The sequence below is a fragment of the Magnolia sinica genome, chromosome 14, assembly GCF_029962835.1.
Source record: "Magnolia sinica isolate HGM2019 chromosome 14, MsV1, whole genome shotgun sequence".
In the NCBI taxonomy this organism is placed as follows: Eukaryota; Viridiplantae; Streptophyta; class Magnoliopsida; order Magnoliales; family Magnoliaceae; genus Magnolia; species Magnolia sinica.
Genome location: NC_080586.1, coordinates 3,380,781 through 3,408,721, shown reverse-complemented (window position 1 = coordinate 3,408,721; position 27,941 = coordinate 3,380,781). Strand labels below are relative to the sequence as shown.

Here is a 27,941-nt window from a genome sequence, read left to right as displayed (position 1 = left end):
ATTCTACATCCATGAAGTATGTAAGTGGCTGCATCTGTTTGTCCAGATCATTTTAGGGCATGAGCGAAAGAATAAAGAAGATCCAAATCTCAGGCGGCCCATACTATAGAAAATAGTGATGATTAAATGCCCTACCATTTAGAACTTCATAGGTCCCTCCCTAATATTTCCCTAATGTTTATTTGCCATCCAACCCGGTTTTTTTTTTTTTTTTTTTTTGTTGTTGTTTTGTTAGCTTGTTAGTACGCCCCACTGTCAGTTCACACATCACTGTTAGCCACCCCCACTAGGTAATGGATACCAAGACCTCGGTGTTGAAACGAGGTGTTCCCCACTCAGTCTACCACTTGAGCTATGGATTAGGGTGTATATTCATGCTGTCCATCCAACCTCTTGACGAGGTCACAAAAAACCTTAATGAAGGGGGTTTTAAAAAAACAAATATCAGTTTGACCCAGAACTTATGTGGCCCATTAATAGTCAATCACAACTGTTTCCTATGGTATGGTCCACCTGAGAATTGGATCTGCTTCATTTTTGGGCTCATGTCCTAAAATGATCGGGCAAAATGGATGGACAGCATGGATATAGAATGCATACATGAAGGTGGGCCCCATGGTAATGCCCGCAATATCTTGGGTGAGACTGGGGCCGGAGTTATTCTGCTCTCCTCCAAATTTGCCAACACGCCACGTGCAAGATCCAAGCCAAGCTGTTTTTCGGTTGGCTTGGGTGGGTCACATTGAAACTGGCCTGGATAAAAAATTGGGACCCTCATATGGCATGGTGGCCCATGCATATGATGGTCAGAAATAAATTGAGACAGTCACCATTCAAGTGTGGCTCACCCGGCAAGCGGACAGAGTTATGGCAAACCTGATTTTTAGGCTAGGCCCATTGCAGTGGGCCAGCCTGATGAACTGCCAGGATGAAGTACATTCATGTCTTATGTAGGGGACTGTTCCTTTCACGTCCAAACATGATTCCTTCTCAGAGGACTAGGCCTGTCAACACCTGGTCAAGGGTTCGAGTACCCATAGGTGGTGAAATTCCACCAAGGCGTGAGTGTGAGGTTGTGTGTGTGCGTGTGTTAAAAAAAAAAAAGGTCTGTCCAAGTCCGGAATGCTGGCTTGGCCCGGACCTGTGATGGTCTCAAATAGTCAGACCCTGGCCTGAGCCCTAGCAACTGAGCCTGTCCCATCCACATATTTTGTGGAAGATCCGAGTTGTTCATTAGGTGTACCCCACCATGCATTCAACATCATATCTGCAGGGTCACTTGAAAAAACTGTCTTTGAAAACCCTAAACGGGCTGGGATCGACCATGATTTTTATAGTCCATCCAACCCGTTCATAAGGTTACACCCACCTCCCCAGGACAAAGGAAAACTCAAAGATCAACCTGATCCAAACCTTTTGTGGACCCAAGAAGGTTTCAATGGTGGGAGTTCATTCGCCATTGATGTGGCCCACTTGAGTTTTGGATCTCCAACAGCGTTGGATTCATGTCCTAAATTGAGATGAAGAAACGGATGGACGTACTGGATATAAACCGAACATCACGGTGGCCCCACAGAGCTTGGGGTTGCAAGAGATTCCTGTAACCCGGGTTGCACGCAGGTGGCGTACATCAGTCACCAGTGAGGAACCCATCAAAACCCTAACCGGTGGTATAAACACAACCGGAAGCGCGCGAGAGCTCTCTTCTCTGGTATTTGAAGAAGAGCTCTAAAATCCTAGCCTTCAATCTCATCTCTCCCATTCTGCAGCCATGGTAAGCGATTCTTCTCTTCTGCTTTCTCTTTCCGCTTCCTGACATATGCCGTTGGAACTGTGTAAATCCCTACAACTGGAAGATATATATATATTTTTTTCGAGAGAGATTCACAGTCTGGTGTCGATCGCACGGTGATGGAACGTGCATCTTTTAAACATCTGTGGAAGATGCTAAATCTAAACGGTCGTGATCGATAATACGAGCTTTTTCTTATGATTTTTGTGTATGATTTCTTTCTACTTTTTTTTTTTTTCCTTTTTGAGATGCATAGATTGCTAATTGTGAATATATGTAGCACATTCTTATGTAAATTGTCGGTCTTATTGTCTTAATTTCTTTGAAATTTGGGTCTACAAAGTGTTTAATGCATGGGTTTTTGCTTAAGAGAATTCACTACTTCGATTTTAATCTCCATCGTTTTGGAGGAATTATTGGTTCGTTGTGACCTGATACAACTCGTGTGTACAAATGGGGCCCACGGCGGGTGTTCGGATGGTTGGTCTGGTGGGCCCCACCTTGGATGGATGATGCCGTGAAAATCCATCATGCTAGAAGATGCTAGGCATTCGATTTGTCCAATGGGTAAGTGAAAAAAGAAGAAACAGCTGAGGTTAGTTATAAATAAATAAATAAAACGCTTAAGATTGGATGGGAAGATCTTCTGATTCAGAGGATTTGGTGGTGCTGGTCATCTGTTGTCTATGGTGAGGCTGGTCAAGTCGATGGTCTGGATTGGATCATGGAATCTCATACGGAATGGCTGCATTAAGACACCACATCATGATGCATCAGTAGCTGGTAAACTTCTCATCGGTTTAATCTATTGGTTAAAGCATTGATTTTGGTTGCAGTCATTGCCTCATCAGATGGCTCCACAACTGATACCCATTGTTTCGAATAAGATGATGTGGCTGATGTGTCATTTATATCTGTGCGGATGTTTGATGATTAAGTATCAATCGGGTATTTTCTATAGGTACAAATGTTACCACTATTTATTTAAAAATAATAATATTATAACTTTCCATAAAAATGCAAGAAAAATTGCTTTTTGTTATCCACGCTAAACATGCATAGAATTGCTGTTCTATGTTGTTGTCAGTGCCTTTGGTGTCATTTTTGTTATGCTCATGGCAATATTTACACTGTTTACAGAAGTCTAGTGTTCTATCTCAATAAGTATTTATAGAACTTCTCCTGTTGTGATTTGTATTTATATAGGATACATCTTTTATACCGTCCACCATTGCTACGTCTTACAAGCACAATATCTGTGATTGACACATCTCCGTGTCTGAGTTATGAAGCTATTTTTAAAACTTGGGTTGATAGTCTTTTGTTTGGGATCAGAGAAGATGTTTGGGACTTGGGATTGCAAAGCACTCGATGCAGGCAGATTTTTTAGCAGGCACTTGAGGAATTGTTTCTTCTTTTCATCACAAGAGTCCTTTTCTACCCTTGCTGAGTTGTTCTTTTGAATTCTATATATAAGTAACAAATTGGGTACTGGCTGATTGTTGAGAATTATACTTTCTGCAAGCACCTTTTTATTTATTTATATTTATTTTATTTTTAATATGGAAACTTTTCTTTTGTCAATTGCAATAGTGCCTTCGATGCATTCTTTTGTTTTTAGAGGTTTTGTATCATCATGGTGTATTATCATGTCAGTGCAAGTTATCCTATTTTTATAATTCTTTCCATGCAAAAATGAACTTTGAAGGATTCATTTATGGGCTGGTAGTTGAAAGTTGGTGGAAGCCTGGAGTACTATGATTACCTTTTTAGACCTTTTGTTTCCCATCTTCCACTGCTCATTTTAATATATTTTTTGAAAAAAAATAAAATCATGGTGGGGTTTTCTACAGTCCAGAAGAAAGACCAGGGAACCCAAAGAGGAAAATGTCACACTTGGACCGACTGTACGAGAAGGGGAGAATGTTTTTGGTGTTGCCCATGTTTATGCCTCATTCAATGACACTTTCATTGTGAGTGTGCTATCCCCTTCTTCTTCTTCTTTTCACCTCATTCCCAATCTCAGTCGGTGATAACTTTTGGTTTCATTGCAGCATGTGACTGATTTGTCTGGGAGAGAAACATTGGTTCGTGTCACTGGTATGCAATGTATTTTATCTTTTATTATCTTTGTTTAAACCTTACTAAATCTATGTGAACTTTTAGAACCAGACAACTAGACAGCATTGAATGACTGGTTATTGCTAGATTGCATCAATAGGTTTTTGTTATTGCTAGATTGCATTGAATGACTAGTCGATTTACTATGATTGAGTGGTCCGATGGTCAAGAGAATGTACAAGGTACTAAATCAAGGTTGGACGGAATCTCAAATGGTCAAGTATTTGTGAACTTACGAAGTTCAAAGCGTGTAAGCTTTAAAATACCCTAAGAGAACTAAGATGGAAGTATCTCAAGATGTGGTGATTAGATAGAGATTTCAACGGTAAGAACTCAGGCAAGGTCTAGGGACAATGTGATCGGCTCACTTTGTCGGGTGGTCATGCGTGTGAACGGATGTGATGCTTCGATGGTTAGATTACCATGATGGGGAGTGGCTCACTACATGATGTGACTAGATGGATTTTGAGATCTAAGGTTATTAAATTATTTTTATGGTCGAATTGGCGAATGATTGAGTCTATGGGTTAGAATTTGCAATTAGTGTTTCTTAGGTCATCCAGGAAAAATATCCCTTAAAAGACTAAATTTTCAAAATAGGTCGTATTTGCTGGTCAATTCAAGAATATCCAGGTTAGATGTCAAGATTCAATCCACAAATCAATAAAACTTGAATAATAATGCCCGGGGTATTATGATCTGTTTCTAAGTAGGAGGTTGTAGGTTCTAACTGATGCAACTCCCATTTCTCCCAAGTTGTATCGGGTTCAGCAGGGACAAAAGAGTCACCCGACCAAGATGGTTGTGTGTTGCACCTGTTTGTCTCCAGTGAGTCACACTTTGTAACCGTTATTTAGAACTGGATTGCTGCTATGGCTACTTGTTTTGAGGTGATTCGTACCTTTTTTTTTGACACATGCCTCCTTCTGTGCCAATAGATGCAATGGAGGTAATTTGAATGACATAGATCTGTGTCGGGCCCACCATAATGTGTGTAAAATATCCAGTCCATCAATCACATGTGCTAGATCATATTAGGACTTTACATTCAAATTAGGCCCTGATTCCACAGCGAAAATTGGACCGATCCAGAACTCTAATAGGCCACACCATAAGAAACAAGGGGAATGGGAATGCTCACCGTTGAAACCTTCCTAGTGTCCACTGTTATGTTTATATGGCATCTAATCCGTTCGAAAGGGTAGCACAGCTTAGATGAAGGGGGGAATCAAAGATCAGCCCGATCTACAATCTCTGTGGGTCCCAATGAGGTTTTGATGATGTGAATTCTATCCGCACTGTTCCATTTCATGCGGCCCACTTGAGTTTCGTATAGCCCAATTTATTGTCTCAAGCCTAAGCCTGAACTGGTGCAAGTGATGGATGGATTGGATTTCACACACATCATGCTGGGCGTCAGCCATTTATGATAGCTAAGATTCCATTGCATTTAATGCTGGCAGTGGGGACAGGTATTTAATGCTGTCTGAGGGGACAAATGGTGCCATAGCATGGCAAATCACCATAATATTGCTCTTAGAACCGTGCATGTTTGAGAAGAGAGGGAAAAGCATTTGGTCAGTTCATGTTTCCTCTTTTTCATGTGTTTGGCATGTTTCCTTCTACAATCTTATGAAGAATCTGGAAAGGTAGAAATTGGATATTTAAAGATGAGAATCTTCAAATCTTATCCTCTTTGATAGAATTGAAAGGACGGTCATCAGGTTTTTGTTTTGTGTGAAGAATTTATGTAGAGATGGGAACTGGGTGTTGTGAGTCTCTAAGCTGGCTACAGAGGGTTGGCAGGGACTCCAAAGTGCATCTCTGGTTGCCATTTTGAGGTTGTAATCCTTGATGAAGTGATAGACATTTGAAAGGTCTTTCCAGCCCAGTAGAGGCTCTCTGGATTTGAGTGTAGCTGAAGCCAAAGCCCCGGTGGAAGGTTTGACATTCGAAAGGTCTTTCCAGCCCAGTAGAGGCTCTGGATTTGAGTGTAGCCAAAGCCCTGGTGGAAAGTTTGAGTTGTTTACTAGTTATTATTGTTCAGGGGTTTCTGTTCATTGTTGAATTGATGCACCTCGCCAAAATTGGATTAGGGCGCACATTCAGCCGAACATTGGAGACTGACTGTCCTCTGTGACCAGATTATAATTAGATACTTGATTTGGAGGCTAAGCGTTTTGGTTTCCTTTCCTGATCATGGTATCAATCTTTGTATCATGGATTTAGCTTGTTTCAAAGTTATTAGTCCCTTGCTTTTTTTATTTGGTTTTCTTTCCTGTTATTGTAATTTTGCCTTTCGAGGATTGTATGCATGAAGATTTTCTTTTGCTTTAATAAAATATCGTTATCCACCAAAACTAAAAGTAAGAGGAAAAAGGAACACCAGTTTGATCTCGACCAAATAATAGACATGTAATGTCTGACAAATTTCTTTGCATACAGGTGGGATGAAAGTTAAAGCTGATAGGGATGAATCCTCACCTTATGCAGCCATGCTTGCAGCACAAGATGTTGCACAACGCTGCAAGGTTTTTATTTTATTTTATTTTATCATATGAGCAACTCTGCTGTCTTCCCGATGGAAAAGCACAGTATCAGCTTCATTGACTGCTCTTTTTTGCTCCCTTCATATCAATTTAGGAGCTTGGGATTACTGCCCTTCACATTAAACTACGTGCAACTGGAGGAAACAAGACTAAGACGCCAGGTCCTGGTGCCCAATCTGCTCTCAGAGCTCTTGCACGGTCTGGAATGAAGATTGGTCGCATTGGTAATGTCCTTTTCGTGCTTATAAACCCTTTTTATTTTCATGCAGTGTTACAGTAGTTTCAGTATTTGCGTTGTAGACTGTTATATTTGGCAGATGCAAACTTGAATAGGTTTCATGGCATAAGAAATTAATCTGTTATGACAATGAATGCATCTCTTTATTGATTAAACTGCCATTGGCAGTCTTATTGTTGCGCATTTGTCCATTACTTGTGCTAATAGATTGATTTTTCTGGCTACCTCTATGTAAAAACATATATCTTGATCATTCCTATCATGATTAGAGTAAAAAAGGTGAATGTAAGGTTCCATTTTTGGATAAATTGCAGATGCATGTTGCTTGTTCTAACAGAAGATTGCATTTTCTACAATGCCATTTTGTGGATGTCCTCTGTGGACATGCACTTTGTCCCAATCCCAAATGTGCCAATGTGGCTCCCCCCTGTGAGATTCAAACCCCTCTCATCAGGCAACCACAACTTGGTATATATGCTGTGGCCCAAGATCATGTCCATGTGATAACTATGTACGTATGCCCTGTTGTTTTGATCCAGGCCATATACACAGCAGGGCCCGTCTGGTAAGCAGTTTGACCTTAGAATCCATCATTGTGAGAATATGACCCTTGCTTCTTAGTTTTGAATAGAGAATAGAGATCAAGTAAAAGTGTGGAACATTGGAATCTCTTGAAGTTTTACCTACATTTAAAAAAAAAAAAAGAATTTGACTAATGAATGGTGAGTTCTGTTGATGAACTGAACTAACATTTCAACGTCATTGCCCTGACTGCCAGGTTTCATTCTTTCTCGTTTCAGTCATAGTTTGTTTATAATTAAATTGCCACAATTCTTTTATCATAAGCAATATTGCTGCTTGCTTAAAGTCGCTAAAGATTGTCTCTAATACCCATCTTTTGTCTTTACACTGTTTCAGAGGATAAAACCCCAATCCCCCACGACAGCACTCGCAGAAAGGGCGGGAGAAGAGGGAGGAGGCTGTAGTTCACTTTTTCTACATTTTTAACCATCGATGGAAGTGTATTGGTGGTGCTCGCCTTAGGGCAGATGGAGAACTTTAGTTGTTTCCAAACGGCACTCTAGTTTTGAGAACATTGTCTTTGCCAACTGTTTTACTTATGCTCACAGTTGCGGACCCAAGTTGCCTTTATTGTTCTGGTAAACTCTCTTTTTTTACATGGTTTGGGATGTAGTTGTCCAAAAACCACAGGATAGGGTATTTCATACAATCCAATCAAAGATCAGTTTTCTAATATGTGCTGTGTACATGTGATAAATTGATTTGACAATTTCTAGGTTCCTCAGCTTCAGCAAATCCCTAGTTTCCTGCAGTTCAGGATGCTGTACAAGAGGTCAATGATTCGATAATGGGCACTGCTGATCTGATTGGTCCCATCAGACAAGGAGATCTCCATAAGCCTGTTTGGGAGCTTGGAAAGTATATGGGTGGAAGATGCTTTCCAAGAAAATGGCATTCTCCCGTTAGTGGAAACATTGAGCTTCTAAAGTAGCCCTCGAAGTCTCATTCATTGGAAGATTGAAACCACTTGTGTATATTGACAAATATCCAGTAAAAGAAATTGGTTGGAATTTGTCATTCTACGTTCAAGAGAATAACGATGGAGACCTTTTCTGGGGACCTCTTGAGGAAGTGTGTCCAAACAGTCCCTTACTACAGTGTTTTCGCAAGAGGAAGTTGATCCCAAACGGGGGATTGGACCATCAAAATACCATGGTATTTCCAGACATGCAATTGTTGAGCAATAATGGTGTGAATTCCATCTAATGCAATTCCATACCATTTAATCCTGTGTTCCAAACAGGAACATTGTCCAGCTTATCACACTGGAAAAGTCCAGCGTGGTGATTTCCAGTTGCAATCAGTGATGTGTATGCATGTGTTCCATGTGAACAGCCAATGTGTATGCATGTACTTTGTTTGGGTTTCACGTGGAATGGTCCGGTCCTAGTGCTCCTAGGATAGTCCCAATGCATGCAGAGAAGTGCAACAACAGCCCAATGCAAATCTGTCGGATCATCAGACCTGATGTGATGGCTTGTCGGTCTGAGTCTAAACCTGATGTGATGGCTTGTTGGTCTGGGTCTAAAATCTTGACCCATGGGTGCAAATCTACCTTAATAATCTGATTTCACTCTTTGAATTAGGATTAGGTATTTTATTTTTACCATCAAAATCATTGGCTGCCAACCATAAGATGGTTTGGAATATTATTTATGTAAAATTTTAATTTCAATTTTTATAAATAATGTGTGATAAATAGGCTATGTTAGGGTTCAAGAAAACTCTAACCTAACCTAGGTTGGCTATTTTTTACTTGGTTCTAACCTAAACCTGACATGAATTTTAAGGGGTTGGTTCTAGGTTCAAATTTCTGACCTGAATCTTTTAGGGGTCTGGTCTTGGTGCCCTTTGTCCAGACCCATTTGCACCCATACAATGATCCTATCTTTCCAAAATTGCCGTCTTCTATACAAATTCTGCTCTCCTAACTGATTGATGGAATGTCTCCTAACTGATTGATGGAGTGGTTAGGATATTCCTATAAAAACAGGCCCAAACAAGGTAAGTTTATGAGGTTGGAGTTTCCATTAGTGAATTCACAGAAATGTCATCAGTTTCAAAACTACCATAGGCCCTGGACTAATTTTTCATAAATAATATCTTTTCATATGCTATCATTTAGCAGGCGTTTAGATCATAAGTTACTTAAGATGAGTTACTTATGCCTTAAGTAGCTTATCTTGATTTCTACTTATTAAATTGAAGCAAGTAGTTAACTTTAAATAATAAACAAAGTTACTTATAATTGATCATAAATCAAACTTATCTCAAATAAGTTACGTATCTACTGCTGATAGAAAAAGTTTAGGGCCCATTTGGATACTACCAAATAAGTTACTTTTTCTACTCAAAACAATAGATAAGTAACTTATTTCAGATAAGCAAGTTTGGTTTATGATTAGTGATAAGTAACTTTTTTACTTAAAGCTACTTAATCACTTCAGTTAATTTTTTTAGATTTTTTACTTTTCATAAGCTATTGAAGAGAGGCATCAAGAGCGACGAAAAAGAGGACTGATAAGGATGTTGTTTGCCAAACATACTCATCTGCTTAGTAAGTAGAAACTAAGATAAGCTACTTTAGGCATAAGTAACTTATCTTAGGTAACTTACAATCCAAACGCCATTAGGGACTCGTATTTGGTAGTGACTCCTCCAGTACCCCCATACTGGTCAGTGCTGGAAAAAGCTGTGAGCCCCACTATGATGTATGTATTTTATCTATACCATCCATCCATTTTGCCACCTCATTTTAGGGTGGCCCAAAAATGAGACAGATCCAAATCTCAAGGGGACCACACCATAGGAAACAGTGGTGATTTGAAAGCCCACCTTTAAAAACTTATTGGGGGCCACAAAAGTTTTGGATCAAGCTGATATTTGTGTTTTCCATTCATCGGCAAACTATTCAACAGGAGAAAACATTACAGTGTGCTCTAGAAACTTTTCAACGATGGACGTTCAATCACCACTGTTGATCTGCCTAGTTTTTGGGCTCATTCACTAAAATGAGCTGGCAAAACAGATGTGTGTAAAACACATACATCATGGTGCAGCACCAAACAGTATGGAGGTGGGCACCAGAGTCACTAGGGAATGCAAATCCATCATTAAGACGTTAGAATAATCATGCCAGTGTTATTTTTGCACTAAGTTTAGGTTGGCTCAATGGACAGCTCAGAATAGTTGGACTGTCCACATCTCCCAATGAAAGTATACATATACGCTTCATACGAGTCTCCTGCTTGTTAGATGAACTGGTAGAGACAATGTAGTGATCCAGGGTTCGATCCCTGGTACTGACCCAAATTAAACTGTCCAAAATTTGGGACCCAACTTGTGTAAGTCATCGCGCCGAACCCATACTATTTGAACAATTCCATCCACTTATTCGTGGCCACTTGTTTGATGAACTATGGCCATCGGATATCCTTCATTTCAACCATCAATTGAGTGTCCACTAATCTGATAGTTAAGTAATCAAAGTGAAAATAATTTTCAATTTACAATCCATCTAAACTGAGGTTCACAACTTGAACAGTTTGATTTGAGTCACTTCTACTCCATTTGTTCAATTCCTCAGTACCTGTGTATCAACCATCACACTTTCAGAGTACCAAAAGTTATTCTCTATTTGGAAACAGATGTTTTAATGTTTTAAGCACTTGAACAGTAATGGAGGAATCTTGCCCTTTATTCCAGCTACCCCACCACCCACTGACAGATGGTCCTTCCCTTCAGTCAAACACCATTCAAAGGACGCAAACATAAGAACAACTGCACAAGAATGGCAAGACAACGGTTCAGATGCAAGACAATGAATGCAATCACATGTAGTTCCATTGCTCAGTGAAGGGTGTTTGGAGTGCTTCTTTCATGTTAGGTGGGGATCCTTAAAATCCACATTCACTCTTTATAAACACCATCCCAAACATGGAAGACCAAACTCCAGTGTCATGCATTTATACTAACCTGAAAAGGAAATTCCCCCAACCATACAACCATACACATCCAATATGGAGTTTTTTTTTATATATAAGACAGGAGGGAGAAAAACAATCCATCATGCAAAGTAGAAAGCTAAGATGGAAAAGCTTAGCAAGATGTTGTTGATCATTGGCTTCCTTGTTGTCGCCTTCGTTGCGAGTAATGAAGGAAGAATCATTGCCAACAAGCCAAAGTTCTCCCATCCACTCAACTTCCATGGAGGTTTCAAGGGACCGTTTGGACATGGGTTTGGACATCCGGGGTTTGGTTTGATCCCCCACTTTGGACATTTCCCATTCATTTCTATTGGGCACCATCTCAAACCTATTAAGCCCCTTTCCGTACCTGTTGTGCTGGGTGGCAAGGTTGGAGGTGGCCATCCATGATCAAAAGGCTAGCTGGTGTGGTTCTTGGTCTAGGTTTACTGTATGTATGGTTTTTCTTCTAGTTGAAAGGCTTGTGGTTTATGGTTTGTTAAGTTCTGATGGTTCTTAGTGTTGTCTGCGTGTGGATCTAGTCTTGGATTCGAATCCTCTTCGAACCCTGATATGGTTGTAATGTTTGGCATGTTTGATGAAATTGATCAATGTGATTTTGGTGTGTTTGGCAGTTATGTCATGATATCAGATAAGTGATTTTTCTGTCTTCTCAAGTGTTCAAGTGCTTTCTTTTAATAATATTATTTTTAACTAAATTGTTAAATATTAATACACGATTGGTGGACATCTATTGGATGGTTAAAACTTAAAATGAATAGCATCCAACGGACCTATTTTAACCAACTAGTGTCCACAAACCAGAGTTTAGGATTTTTCGACCACTTTGAGTTTGGGATCGTGACTTAGAGACAATGAACTTCACGATTTAGTCAGTTTAACTTGGATTAATGTACAACCATGTGTACAATTTCTAGAGTTTGTGCATCAAGCATCATGCTATGCCTGAATATCAAACTAGTAGTAACTGGGGAGAATTTATGATTTTATGTGAAATCAAGTGGAAGATATATCATATATACAGTAATGACTACATATTTTCGAGATGCCTGGGGCCTACCTTGATGACTTGGTGGCTTAGTGCCATCCAACCTGTTCGCTAGATGAAAACCCTCATGTTATGCCTATAACCCAAAATTTCAGCCTAATCACAACTCAGGCGGGCTGCACAAAAGTGAACAATTGGGACATTGCTTAAGGCATAATTGTGCACTGCCTCCTGTGGTGTTTCCTACCTAGTTTTGGATTAGGATGATTCTAGGGATGTATGGTGTGCATGAGGAGGCGCACTAGATGCACAGATTGAATTCCAAATACATCATGAGTCGGCCCCACATATCTCAAGCGTATGCTAATTACCACACGTCCAAGCGTAGATGATCATTATTTCCCACTGAATGGCAATCACCAATATAGTGTGTCCATTCAACTTTCTCAAATGTCTCTCATTTTTATTAAACCAAATGTCTGCCTATCTCTCTCACCTCTGCCCCAGATGTACGGATTGAATTCCACATGCAGATCATGAGTGGGACCCACAAATCTCAAGCGTATGCTAATTACTACATGTCCAAACGTAGATAATCATTATTACCCAACGAAGGGTAATCACCAATATAGGGTGTCCATTCAACTTTCTGAAACGTCTCTCTTTTTTTATTAAGCCAAATGTATGTATGTTTGTTTGTTTGTCTCTCTCTCTCTCTTTCTCTCTCTCTCATCACAACCCTCTCTCACCCGAAACAAGCCTAAGAAGGCCTCTTTGCCTAACAAGAGGAAACGGCATTGAGTGTAAAGCTATCACAAAATTATATTAGTCGGCTCTTGGAAGAGGAGATAAAATGGCAGCAATGATCTTGAGCAATGTGGTTGAAGGAATTGGACAAAAATACCAAGTTTTTTTTTTCTTCATAGTATTGCCAATGCTTGTGCTAGAAACAATGGAATTCATAGTATACTTGTGGAAGGTAGGAGGTTGGAAGATAAATCGTATCTGCGACAACATTGTGCAATTTTATCAAAAAATGTTGGCAGATGAGGGTTGGGAGAGACCTCGATTGGATCATTTATATTTCAACCAGTTAACTTTGGTGCAAGCAGAAAGTATTGAAAATCCAATCTTAGTGGATGAGGTTGTGGCAGCAATGGATTCTTTAGGTGGGGACAAAGAACCAGGATCGGATGGTTTTTCAATGGCATTTTTTTCCCCAAATCTTTTTGGGAATCAGTTAAACAGAAGACTTGCTCAACTTTATCGCTGAGTTTTGGGGGAGGAGCCACCTCTCGTTAGAATTTAGGAGCTTCTTCATTGTACTAATTCCAAAATAGAGGGAACAGAATGCGTACGTGATTTTTGCCCTATTAGTCTAATTGGAGGTTTATGTAAAATCCCCGTAAAGATCTTAGCTACAAGGGTTTCTAGTGGTTTTGGACAAGGTTATTTAGGAGTCCCAAGGAGCATTTGTAACGGGTTGGCAATATTGGACAATGCTTTGGTTGCTCATTAATGTTTGGGTGTGAGGCATAGGGAAGAGAAGAAGGGGATTGTGTGTAATTTGGATATTGAAGAGGCGTATGACCACACAGACTGGGGATTCCTCGATTACATGTTGGGGAGTCTAGGTTTGTTGGCAGTGATGGAGAAATTGGATGTATGAGTATTAGTTCAACTAGATTCTCAATATTGGTGAATGGTCGGGCTTCGAGAGGGATGTTGGGCGAAGAATTCATCTCTTTATAGGGCATTTGGGCTGTGGAGAGGGGTCACATCTTTGACAAGCAAGTTTAATGATGGACTCCGGCACTCCGCTTCTCTTGGGGCGATGGAAAAAGAATTTGATTTTGGAAGGATTTGTGGATTAGGTAGTGCACGCTTCTATTTGCCTTTCTGTCTATAGCCAAAGTAGCAGCGGATTTGGAGGGGACTGTTGATCGATGCTTTTTGCTAATTGGTGATTCAGTGGTATGGTACCCGCCATGAAAGAATTTTTTGGACGGCAAACCAGAGGATTTCACTTGACTTTTGGACTGGCTTCGGCGTCTTAAATTTCACTCAGGCGATAAAAGGATTCCATGGTGCGGTCCTTGGAAAAAATTGGGGCGATTTTTGGTCTGATCCTTCTATGAGCTATTTGGGCATTCAGCTTTGGCCAAGGGAAGCGGTGCTCTTTCTTTTGTATGGTTGAGCATTGCTTCTCCCAAAGTAGTGGCTTTCACATGGTTGGCAGGTAGAAACCTTACTGCAACAATCTCCAAAAGAGATTGTTAGTATTTACCTAATTGCCGTGTGATGTGCATGAGGGGGGCAGAAATGGTGGATAATTTATTTATCCACTGTTCTTTTGCTCGGAAGGTGTGGGAAAAATTCATTGCTTTTTTCTTTTTGGCATAGCCTGGGTGATGACAAAATATATTGGAGATTTGTTATTAGCTTGGCCTAGTGATGGGTTGAGGAAAATGGGGACCTTGGTGTGGAAGCTAGTTATGATGGCTGTATTATGGGCCATTTGGGGGGACAGTAACGATAGGTGTTTCCAAAACTAGTGCTGGCAGGAGGCGGATGTATATAAAAGGGCTAAAATGGATGAAATAGGGTGGGCTTCTTGTATAAAATACTTTGACCAAAAGGATTGGTCTTCTTGGCTGGTGTAACTTTGTTTTTTGTGTTTCTGAGCTTATTGCTCTTTTTAATAAAATTGTTGTCAACTTTCAAAAAAAGAAAAAGAAAAAAGAGAAAAAAGAAAAGAAAAAGAAGAGCATCGTAATTTAATTCTGGCCACATTTCATCCCTTCATAATATTTTAAATTGTACTTTTGGCTGCAAGAAATTTGGGCATGATGATGATGATGACAACATTGACAGTGACGACGACGACAGAGAGATTAATTAATTGGTTTTTCCCATATTGTTCAATGGCGTGAGCAATGAAGCTGTTCAACAGCGATGAATCACAAACTGTTCAACAGTGTCTCGTTGGATGTGTCCAGAAGTTGGAAAGCAAGGTTGGATTACTTGCCATTCATTTTTAAAACCCTACCGAGTCAAAATGGTAGGGACCAAAATTGAACCGGTTTTTGAGTGACTAAGTGACTCATCTGAGTGACAAAAACTGCATGAGTCAGGACATCTCTATCCCACTCTCCATCTCATGGAGAAGTTTCCAGAACTCCCAACTGCTCCAGCCTTCTCCTTCCCCATTTTTCTCAATCCTCTCTCTCTTTCATTCAAATTCCACCTCTCCATCTTCTTCTCCATCAAAATCCCGAAATCCCACATCTAAATTCTGCTTCTCCATCTTCCTCTCCATAAACAATCTGAAGAACCCATGCACACTGTTCATTCCATCAAACCACTGAAGCACAAGAGCAGTGGAAACGGCATGAAACAAGAATATTTAATACTCAGGCTATGTATGATATTACTTGATACTCAGGCACTGAGAAATTGTACACGAGGCATGCATTGAGTCAAATGGCACCGGTGAAATTGTGGGACTCACTGTTTTTTAGTCAAAATTCCAAAACCAGATTGTTCTAACAGTCCTAAACCCCAATTTGTGAACACCTGTTTCTTGAAACAAGACTGTTGGATGTTGTCATTGACTCATTTCTAACCGTCCAATAAATGTCGATCAATCGGACAGTTAGCCAATCAAATAATTGCAAATTTAGGGTCTTGATAGATTTAGACTGGTACCCAGAATTTAAATTCGAACTACATTTCAAATAAGCAATTTCTAAGTTATGTATAGATGTATAGGTGCTGCGCATCATCCCCGACACTCTGTCGGAGCGTCAAAGTTTCTCACAAGAATTCCTCTACAAGGCCCTATGGAATGAGTGGCATATGCCCCACCATCAGTGTGTACCACATCCAAACCCATCCAAAAGGGTGTGCCCCACTGAATTTTGGACCTGCATAAATTAGATCCATCCAACCATCATGTGGTTCACCACATAAATTTAGAGTTTTTTTTGGGGGGCTGCTTTCAATTGTTTTCTATGGTGCGGGCCACCTACTGATTGTGTTGGCCCGAGTTCAAAGCATCCCATCACCATGGTGGGGCTCTTTAATGGGTGGGTTGGATGCAGTACAAACAAGATGGTGGGTCCCACATAGGTATAAGCAGGTGACTGGGTGGTGAGTAGTATATGAATTACTTTTACATGAAGATGAATAACTTTTTTGTCCCTCTTCTCCTATTTATTTATAATATAAATTTTATAACGTGTAAAAAAAACTGTTTAACTGATAAAAACATGACTAGCACGAGTCGCTTTGTTGACTTGCCCGAGTCAAGTTTTGTGGGCTGACTGAGTTGAGTCCGAGTTGTGAGCTTGCCAACCTTGTTGGAAAGAGATGCTTTGGTCTGATCTGGATCAAGAGATCGAGGTTCCTAATCATCTTAATCAAGGCGCACAAACCTGGATATTGCAGTACCATGGAGCTTGGTGCTGTGACTCGGGCAAAGCTGGTATTAGAGGCCTTCTTCTTAACCCTCAAGGGAAGATGGAACCGGCTTTCTCTGGGCCTGTGGTGGTCGATAGCTCGGTTCAGGACTCAGCTCTGGCATGCTGTGCTGCCGAGAAAAATTCTATCACTTAGAGATGATATGTTTTTATATACTTGGGTTTTTCTTTGGTCATTTTCAATGTGCGATAAGAGATACAGTAAAAACAAAACAATTTTCAAAACAAAAAACAACGGGGATTTTGAAATTTTGAAACATTTTATTTTAAAATTATTTTAAAATACAACAATTTCATATATGTTTCAAATTTAAAATACTTCAATATAAGATATAAGAGTTGTGTAATAGTGTTGATGTCTATCTGACTTTAATTGTCATTTAGAGTAAGCAAGACAGGTTTACAAGAATCATGTGACTATCGGTCTTTAACTTAATCTTTTAAGTATGAACGACTATAGATGCCACTCACACAACTTTTTCACCACAGTTGGTTCTGCAATTTGGTGCCTTTTAGCCATGCACATTTACCTAAATTTCTATGAGTACTATAGAGAAACAGTCTATATATTCTCATAAGAAGCGGCCCCACTTCCACACTTATATAGGTGAATTCCATCAAGTGTACACAACAACTGGATATACTACTACATTTGGTTATGGATTCATTAAGAGTTCAAAAACTCATTCTCTCACACGTTACTGCTTGTACTGCCTACACATTAGGAATAGGCAAGTTCTTTGCGGTGCTTCCCAATCTCTCAGTATCTTTTTGTTTACTCATTGAACCTATCGCATGGAATCTCCACTTGTACATGTTAGGTTGTCAACACTGGTAGCTCATTCGGTTAGAATCAGTCTCATTCCCTTTAATGTTTCCATATCTAATCATTTAGATAGTCCTTTAATCAGATGATCTGCTAGATTCTTTTCTAATCGTACAAAATCAAAAGTTATGATTTTATCATTTAACAAGTGTCTCATAATATTGTGTCGGATAATGTGTCTACTTTTACCATTGTATATTTTACTCATGGCCCTTACAATAACTGCTGGACAATCAAAGTGAATAGATATAACAAACATAGGTTTTGGCTACAAAGGTATATCTGTTAACATATTTTTAAGTTATTCAGTTTTTTATGCCGTCTTTTCTAAGGCAACAAACTCGGATTCCATAGTTGACTGAGCAATGCAAGTCTGTTTAGTAGACTTTTCAAGATACTGCACATCTACCAAAGGGGAAAACATATGCACTTGTGGATTTTGTTTTATCTAAATTAGTGATCCAATCGATATCACTATATCCTTCTAACACAAGAAAATAACCTATATAACAAATACTATATGCAACAATACCTTTCAAGTATTTCAGTATTCTATTCAATGTATATGATGATCATATCCAAGATTATGTATATATTTACATAGCTTACCTACCACAAATCCAATATAAGGTCTAGTGCAATTCATTAGATACATTAGACTACTAATTACTTGAGAATATTCAAGCTGAGATACACTACTTCATATATTCTTCTTAAGATGTACGGTATAATCATAAGGTGTATTAACAGGTAAGCAGTTAAACTAATACAATAACTGCTTGACAATCAAAGTGAATAGATATAACAAACATAGGTTTTGGCCACAAAGGTATATCTGGTAACATATTTTTAAGTATCCATATACAAGCTATTACAAGCTATTTTTAAGTATCCATATACAAGCTATTACAAGCTTGTATATGGATGCTATTACAACTAATACTCTAATCATTGTAATTCTAATTATAGGTGAATAAGTATCAAAGTAATCATATAATTCTTTTCGTCTAAAGTTTTTTGTGACTATTCTAGCTTTAAACTTATCTACAAACCCCTCTGGTTTAAGTTTCTTTTTTAAACACCCACTTATACCCTATAGGCTTGTTCCCAGGAGGAAGATCTACGAGTTACCAAGTATTGTTCGACATGATCGATTCCAACTCATTGCTTATAACTTCTCTCTAGAAAGAAGTATCAAAAGAGTTAATGACTTTTGAATAACTATTAGGATCATCTTCTAATAAGAAAGTGAAAACACTATCTTCTAAGTTGGTATGCTTTCGAGCTCTCATGCTCCTTCTAGGTTTCGGTTCTACTTTACTATTCATATCTATGCTTTTACTAGTTGAAGCAACATTAGACCCACCAATTTCTTTAATTTCTATGGATATGGTATTTATAGAAAAGACATTTTCAAAAAATTCTGCATCTCTAGCTTCTATAATAGTATTTGCATATAAAATGTTATCTTTTAATTTCAAAATTAAAAACCTATATGCTGCAGTGTTTTCTGTATATCCTATAAATACACAATCAGTTGTCTTAGGACCTAGTTTGCTTTTCTTGGTTTCAGGTAACCCTACTTTAGTCAAACACCCCACACTTTAAGGTATTTATAAGTAGGAGTATGATTTTTCCATAGTTCATATGATGTCTTACCATTTTTTTTTATGAAGTATCCTATTTTGTATATAACACGTAGATAGTGAGGCTTCTCCTCACATATTAGAAGGTAAACTAGAACTATTCAACATAGTGTTCATTATTTCTTTCAATATTCTATTCTTGTGTTTAGTTATTTGATTTTGTGCTGATGTATAGGGAGCGGTAGTTTCATGTACTATTTTTTTTTCTTTTTTTTTCATAAAGTTATCTAAACTGGAAATATTAATATTCTCCTCCTCTATTTGATCTAAGACTTCTAATGTTCATGTTAAGTTGGTTTTTAACTTCTGCTTTATAATTAGCGAAGTATTCTAAAGCTTCATATTTATTCCTTAGATGGTATACTCTAGTAATCGTCTACAAATGTTACATAGTACCTTTTGACTCCTTTAGATATGTGATTTCTAAAATCACCCAAGTCACTATGTATTAATTCTAATAACTCAAACTTTTGCTGACAGATTTAAAAATTTTTCTAACAAACTCGGATTCTATATAAGTTTTACATTTTTCGAAGTTATCAACTGAGATGTCAGATAGTAATTATATTCGTTTTGTTCTTTTTAAGGATTCTACGTTCACGTATCCTAATCTATTATGCCATAATGAAAGATATTCAATAATATAAGAAGAACTAGATGACATCTTATTATTATCATAAAAAACGTTTACAATGAATAGATCATCACTACAACATCCCTTTCCAAGAATGATTCCATGTTTTGTCATTACAAACTTATCGAAATCAAATACTAGTTTAACTCCAACCTTATTGAGGAGCGAATTAAAGACCAAGTTGCGACGAATGTTAGGCACATACAACATGTGCTTTATCATTAAAGTCTTTCCCGATGTGAGCTTTATAATAACATTTCTTTTTTTAACAACTGGAGAGGATCGAGCATTTCCCACGAACACTTTTTCCTCATCTCTTGTCGCTTGATAGGAGGTAAACATGCTCCGATCTTTACATACATGTCGAGTTGCCCCGGTGTCTAATATTCATTCCATATTGTTTACTATAAATACTTCAGACACTACAGTGACAGCCATGTCTAGATTTTCTTCAGCTTCAGCGAGATTGAATTGAGATTTTGTATTCTTTACCTTAAACCTACATTCATTTTCATAATGTCCAAGTTTCTTATAGTAGTTATAAGGCCCATTTTTCTTGGATTGGCTGTTTGTTTTCTTTTTTAGCCTACACTCAGAGTGATGTACAGGGTTTCCACAGTTGTAACATTTCCATTTCTTTTTGTCATTTTGTGCCTGACTTGTTTCTACTAGGTTATAGCATTTGATATAGACCTGTTTGTATTTTCAATTTGGTCTCTATTTCTATTAACATCATCTGTTCTTATGTGTATAATTATATTTTTTTAAGAAATGCTATTTTTCTTATGTTTCATTATGTTTTTGTATTCTTTCCAAGAACGAGGTAACTTTTCAATCAATGCTCTTAACAAAAATAGTTCGTCCATTTTCATTCTCTCAATCATCAGTTCAAGTACCAGATTTTGATAATCATGAATCTAATTCATAACAAGTTTATCATCTATCATTTCATGATAAAGAAAGTTTGCGAAGCATATTTATTAGATAATGGATCTTCAAGAACATATTTCTTTTCTAATGCGGTCCAAATGTCCTTAGCAAATTCATAAGAAACATATATGTCGTATAATTCATTGGACAATGTATTCAGGATGTAATGTTTATAGTTATTGATATCTCTAAATTCATTTTTGTTAACTAGATCAACTATAAATGAATTTGAAAGAATGTAAAAAATATTTAATGTTTCTAGTGCAAAATTGATTTTCTATTTTTATCTTTTGAAATTATGTCCAGTGAATGGTTCGATTTTGGACAGTTCAATAGTAGGGTTGATTGTGATGGTGGCCATAGAATACAATAGAGTTTTGGTTGTAACTCGGCTTTCAACCAATTGGAGAAACTATCAAACATTGGTTACAAAAAAAAGAAGAAGAAGAAAACTTTTCTGTTTCCAAATATCGAGTAAGATGTCTATTGTTTCCAACAAGTGACTATTTGATTTCAAAATTGTTGAAAATAATGTGTTGAAAACAGTAGATAAATAGAGAGTTAAATAATAAAATAAATTAAAAAAAGATTACTTATTTATTTGAGTCGAGGCGTGACTTGGTCACTCGGGTTGAAACCAAATATATCCTCATTGGATTGTGTCCTAAGTGCAATAAGAATCTTAGACAGTTGGCCACCAGGATACAATGACTATTAATACTTGGTCCCAACGGTGCACTCATTATACACGACCTCGAACTAGCGTGCAGAACTCAATTGAAGTGAGTTGACTTGGCAATGAACTCAGTTGGTAAAATAACTTGAACTAGAGACGAATTTTGAAGAATTGGAGAGAAATCATTGGTTTTTAATGAATGAATTCGGAAAAGGAGTAGGTATATATATAGATCATAATTAAGTACTTAAAACACCATTTTAAATGGGTTAGGTCCGTTGGGTTTGAACCTAATTGATGTGACCGTCCAAATAGACTCGTCCCTGGTTTGAAATTCCCGCAAAATTGACAGATGCAAGTATACTCACGGAGTACGGAACAAAACCATTAGTGCAAGTGTACTCTTAGTCCACACATAAACCCAGACTTGACCTAGCACGACTCAGCTCGGCGCATGTGCGTGTGATCAATGATATAGGTTTGGGCCAATGACATAGCCTCTCGTTGGGCCAAATTCACATGCCCCTTGAAAAGAGGCTCAAGCCCCATGCAAAACTCCTCTCTTATATACTTGAATTTTTCTTTGGTCCATCTCAATGTGGGGATAAGAGATACACTAAAAACAAAACACTTTTCAAAACAAGAAACAAAAGAAATTTTAAATTTTTTAAACATTTTATTTTAAAATCCTTTTGAAATACGACTAATTTTGGTTCAGTTTCTCATCCATGGTTAGCCCTATCTAAGTTGCCTAGAGGAATAAAAGATGGGCCACATGTACAAAATGCTTGATTGAACAACCCCATTGGTTCATTTCAACCATTTTATAGATCATGGTGTGATATAACGGTTGGCAACTGCCATTACCAAAAAAAAAAATAACCTGTAATGATCATTACTACCCCATGACGGTTCCATAACAGTTTATTATGGGAGTGATACAGGTTTTGATTATTATTTTTAAATAAAAAAAGAGACCATAATTTTTTCTTTCAATGAAAAAAAAGAGACCATAACATTGTTACAACTTGTATCATGAAAGCAACGGTAGAGGCTGTTATGCTACCGTTAACGTTAAAAAATACCTATTCCTCTTTTGATTAACTGGCAGAAGATGCATGTGCTTTGAACATTGTGGACGTGAGAGATGAGTGTTGGGAGCGTTGCACAAAAACCTTAGGATCTCGCCTCTTGAAACACTAGAATTATGAGATATAATAAAGCAATGAAATAAATCAAAGCACAAACCACACGACACAAAGAATTTTTACGTGGAAAACCATCAAAGAGGTAAAAACCATGGGACCTAGTCCAGAGCAACAATCCACTATGAAGTAGAATGTTATAACCGATCACAAGCACACCTTGCTTGAATCAAACCTTCTTCATTCACGCAGGAGTGGATAAACAATAAGAGAATAAAGAAAAACGAAAAGATCTCGCCGATCATGAGGACGTAAAAACGCTGAGACGTTGACTGCGAAGTAAATCACCTCTACGAGCAGAATCTTCCCTTCCACAAGCTTCGCCTCTTTTTTTCTTTTTCTTTTTTTTTTCTCTCTCTCACCTTGGCCGTCAAAACCTTTAGCACAATAGATTTAGAAAGCCTTCTCCATGCTCTAGAAAAGCCTTAGGGACCCCTATTTAGAATTTATGAAACTTCCTTCTACACCTCTTGTAAAACTGCCTCAAATTTATGCAGTTCGCACTAAATTTGGACTGAATTTGTATAACTCTCCACTAGTTGAGCCGGGTGCTCGACCGGTCAAGCGTTCGACCGATTGAGCCTGACCCTCGACTGGTCAAGTACCACGGAATTCCAAAACAAATAGCTCGCTAGACTTTGAGTCGAGCGGCCCACTCGATTGGTCGAGCAGTGCCCTTGACTGGTCAAGTAGCATGGTAATGCGAAGATTTGTGGCATTCGATCCACACCACATATCCTCTGAACTGAGGAGGAAAACCCCATCAATGAAAACTGCTCTAACATGGCAATTCTGTGCATTATTTAGGGACCTTCATCCGGTGTGGCTTACCATCTATGCACCCAAAATGAAAATATCAATCTGGTCCACACCTTTTACATTTGAAGTAGGCTTTTGGTAATACCTTCTTTATTATTTACATCTGAAGTAGGGTCATACCTTTTTTATTATTTACATCTGAAGTAGGCTTGTGGTCATACCTTTTACATCCGGTGTGGACCATCCAATGAATCAACTGACCTGACTTTTGGACATGGGCACATAAAGCACAAGGCCCACGTGATGAACAGCTGAAATTTTACAGATTGTTGTGTGGAGTAAGATGCTGCTCCGCCAGCTGCAAATGGACTTAGCAGAGCTTCTATACTTAGTTTGACACTGAAAAAGAGTCCTTGGTGGGTGGGCTGTAAACATGAACAAAGGAGAGAGAGGGGGGCCCAAAGACGATAAGATGTTAATACTATTTCTGGTAGATTTGGGCAACTTTAGGAACTCATGGGTGTATACCTATGGATACCAAAAATATTATCTAACCAGGGATGGTAATTTAGTGAGGGGTGCTCATGTGAGGGCGGCGAACATGTGTCAGACATCTGACCCAAAGGCACATGATGTCAGAGAACCCGCCATTTATCAGGTAGCAAATATATATAATCAAAAAAAGCAATACACTTATCAAATACGCCACACATATATCTTGAATTTGGATTGTTGGAATTATTTCTTCAATCATATATTTTTCTCATACAATTTTGACATGTCTGATCAGGAAAATAATATTATTTTTATTTAATGATGTGTTCACAACATATCCTATATTTCTGAATTGAAATACAATTTTTTAAAAGAAATTTTAAAAAATAGAGATTTTTATGTAAACGGAGTACTAACAAGCATCGAAATGAACCTTAAATTGTGGGCCCCATTGTCTATAAGTTACAATTTAAAAATCAGATTGGTTGAATAATCCTAAATGAAACCATGGAATCTTTTTCATATCAACGGTTCAATAAATGTTCACCGATCCCATAGATAACCAAATAAGTGTGACTTTTGGTTTATGATTTTTAAGCTAGGAATCATATTTTGGACAGTTTAATTCTAAGTGCCTACCTATCATACATCACACTCTACCACAATAGTAAAGTTTTTCATATTTTCATATTTTCCATAGAGTAATTATCCAATAAGTCTAGCTGCATGTTAATATATAAACAGTCCAATAAATAGTATTTTTAATTTGAAATAATTAATATAAAAATAATATTACTTGGAACAAGAAAAATAGGGTCACTTTTTAAAAGAGGAATGAGCATTGATAAGCACTTGCACCGCTATTTACGGTACATAGTTTTTTTAGCCACAACATGTGTAAAATAATTACTTCTTTTTTCCCTCCTCCTTTGATGCATCTTGTCACTACAAAAGCCTGTACAACAAATAGTGGTACACAAGCCTGTCAGTGATACTCTCTCTCTCTGGGTCCCATCTTGTCACTTACAAAAGCCTGTACCACAAGCCTGTCCAATAAAGATAAAAGGCATGATGTAACCAGTTTTTCCACCAGCTTAGCTTGGCTCATGAAATTAGTCCGTACACGCGTGCAAGGCAAAAATATTTTTGACATTTTAATCCAAGTAAACAACAATGAAGATATCTTTTATAACCTTTCTTCGGTTTGTGTGAGCCCGAAAGAGTGGAATAATAATTGCCATGAGAAAATGATAGAATAGTATAGCAACACAAAATATAGTTTTCAAAATAAAATAATGTTGATGCAGCAATCTGGTCGTTGGAACTGTTTACCCACGGCGTACCTGTAAAAGAGATTGACACAGGGGCGCTGGGTGTTGCTGGGTGCCCTTTGATGCCTAAGTCAAGATATGCACAAAATGGGTATTGTAGTGTTAGGGTAATTGTGCATACCATTCTTCTTTGCAAGACCTCTATTTATAACCCTTAAGATCATATATGTGTATGGCAATAAATCTACCAAATAGGTGCGTAATATAAAATGACTCTGTTTTTGGATACATCACACCTTCCTAGGCGTGATCCTCGGCTGGAATCTCATAAGGCAATCCCACCCATATACGGGGAGGATCCTTCCTTCTATTCTGAGATAGCGGTTGGCTCCTAAGGCTGAAGTCGTTGTTTGAGGCTAGTCCTCAAGGTTGACGGTCGATGCTGTCTTTTGAGATTGAGATATGGAGCCAACCTCTTGGTCGGGACTGCAAAGCTTGAGGTTGTTATTTATGGTTGGTCGCGGAAGTGTTGGTTGACATCTAGGGCCGAGTTGATATCCGACCTTCCATCCTTCTCCTAATTTTCTCTTTTTATTCCAGGTATTTGGTCAGTTTGACTTTACTAATATTAGTTGTGCCCTACTTCTAACTTCTAAGTGTTATCTCGAAAAGCTCGGGAAGTAAGTGAATTTGGACTGATATTTGAGCATGAGATCCTATGTGTGGGAGGTCGGGAGATCTGCTCAATCAACGCACATCTCCTTGTGCTGCGCTGCCACCTAACATAAATGTGAGAGAGGAAAAGGCTGCACGTGCTGGATTCGAGAGGATACTGTGATGATAATGGCGATTGGCATGAGCAACCATGCATAGAGCGCCGCCATTCCTCCTTCAGATAAACGGCAAGTGGACACTTATTCCTACCTTGGTAGTGGGGCCTGTCCACGAAACCCAGGCCGCCATGTGGCTAAGGGCGTGCTCCGAGGCATCCTTTCGAACTACAGCATCTGAGGCCGAGCCAATATCTGACCTTCCATGCTTCTCCTGATTTTCTCATTTTATTCAAGGTGTTTGGTCAGTCCGAATTTACCCATAATAAATAAAATTACTAAAAATATTGAAACAAAGTTATTATTTTAAAGAGGTCTCACACGCAACTAGTTGGACAGTAATGTTATCTTTCAATCAGTGGGTAATTGCCTTCATGTCACGCGTGTATGATGTCCAATGTATGATGCAGAAATCAATCTGATCCACTCATCAAGCGTCCACAAGCATACTTCTAATTGGGTCGATAGTGGTCCATTGTTTTTTTTAGTGTGGCCCATATGATTATTAGATTTGTCCGATTTTTGGATCATGTGTTCTTCTTGGTGGGGCCAACATTTTAGATCGGTTGGATGTTGTACGCACTTGACAAGTTCAACATTTAGATGTTAGTTGGACAATAGAACTATCATCCAACTAATTTTAAAAGACCTTTATTTTAAAATTGGAATCAATAAATCTATCTGAACTGTCCATTAAATTCAACCCTCACTTCATAGTCTCCATGAAAAAATCATAATGACAAGATGATCCTATCCATCAGCAAGTGATCTCAATCGTCCATTTTATAGGCTCTTGATCGGATGATCACAATTTTTCCAACCATTGTGATTTTTGCATACTGCCCCATAAATTGTTGGGTGACTTAAAGGACAGCCGCGATCGAGGGATGTCCACATGCCCCTAGACAACTAGAAGCACTAGATCGTCTCTTTCTATGGTTTCAAAATTCTAGCTTGGTGAAAAATCTGTCTTCTAACAAATTCCAATTTTGGTTGTTTTCACTTTCTCATAATAATAAAATGCAGTTCAAGGCAGATGTGCCTCCAAACGCACCAGCTACTTTCTCTAAGGAAATATAAATAAATTAAAAATGAGGTTTGTTAGATGCAAGTATTTCAAAAGTACACGTCCATGCCTTCTAGCCGTTGGATTGGGGTCCCTTTCAATGACACAAAACTGTTTACATGATAAGCCATGTGGGGGACGGAGAATGCTAAAAATAAATAATCTCAAGATTAAAATATTTCAAACATTGATTATTCAAAGTTCAATAAATTATTCATATTCGAAGGAAAAGAGTCAAATGATATAGGTTGAACTATTCCAATTTAAGAGTTTTTATTCTTTTATAACAATCTACCATCCAATGTGAGGCCAGTGATATATATAAACGGTTTGATCATGGAAAATAGCCAAAGATGAAAAGATCAAAGTCTTGACTGTTCCTAATGCAATATGTAGAGATGTATTAGGTCTCAAGTCTAACTGGTTGGACCATGGTTTATTAAGGAATGACTTTTGACCTATCTTATGTGTGTGAGATCCAAACCATCCAATTGGTTGAATACATCATGAGGATTATTCTTGTGCAAAAATAAGCCACATCCACTAATCAAGTAGACCATATTTGTATTTTGTTATTTTTCAATGGATATACATTGCTTCCTATGTTGTGGTCCACTTGATGAGTGAATGGTGCTGATGGGGAAACATATTCTAAGGACTGGATGACACATACTCATCAAAGGCTGGAAGTTATTTGCTGAGTGGACCATAAATTATGGTCCCACTGGTGGGACTAATACCATCTCTTGTACTAATCTCTATTAATAAAAATGATGGTTGCAAAAGATTCCTTAATCTCCTATCCTCTCCTCTCCTTTAAAATACTAGGAAAATGCATTGCACGTGTAATGCACAACATGGTTGTG

The 27,941-nt window shown here is 38.2% G+C and overlaps 1 protein-coding gene across 1 annotated transcript; it reads left to right on the top strand.

Annotated features, from left to right (window-relative positions):
* The first annotated feature begins 1,229 nt into the window (after positions 1 to 1,229).
* Positions 1,230 to 7,955, top strand: LOC131225198 (small ribosomal subunit protein uS11z-like). The gene is made up of 6 exons (XM_058220676.1): positions 1,230 to 1,774; positions 3,646 to 3,765; positions 3,847 to 3,892; positions 6,359 to 6,444; positions 6,557 to 6,686; positions 7,619 to 7,955. The coding sequence occupies exons 1-6, from the start codon at positions 1,772 to 1,774 to the stop codon at positions 7,684 to 7,686; spliced, it is 453 nt and encodes a 150-aa protein (XP_058076659.1). The 5' UTR covers positions 1,230 to 1,771; the 3' UTR covers positions 7,687 to 7,955.
* The last annotated feature ends 19,986 nt before the right edge of the window (positions 7,956 to 27,941 follow it).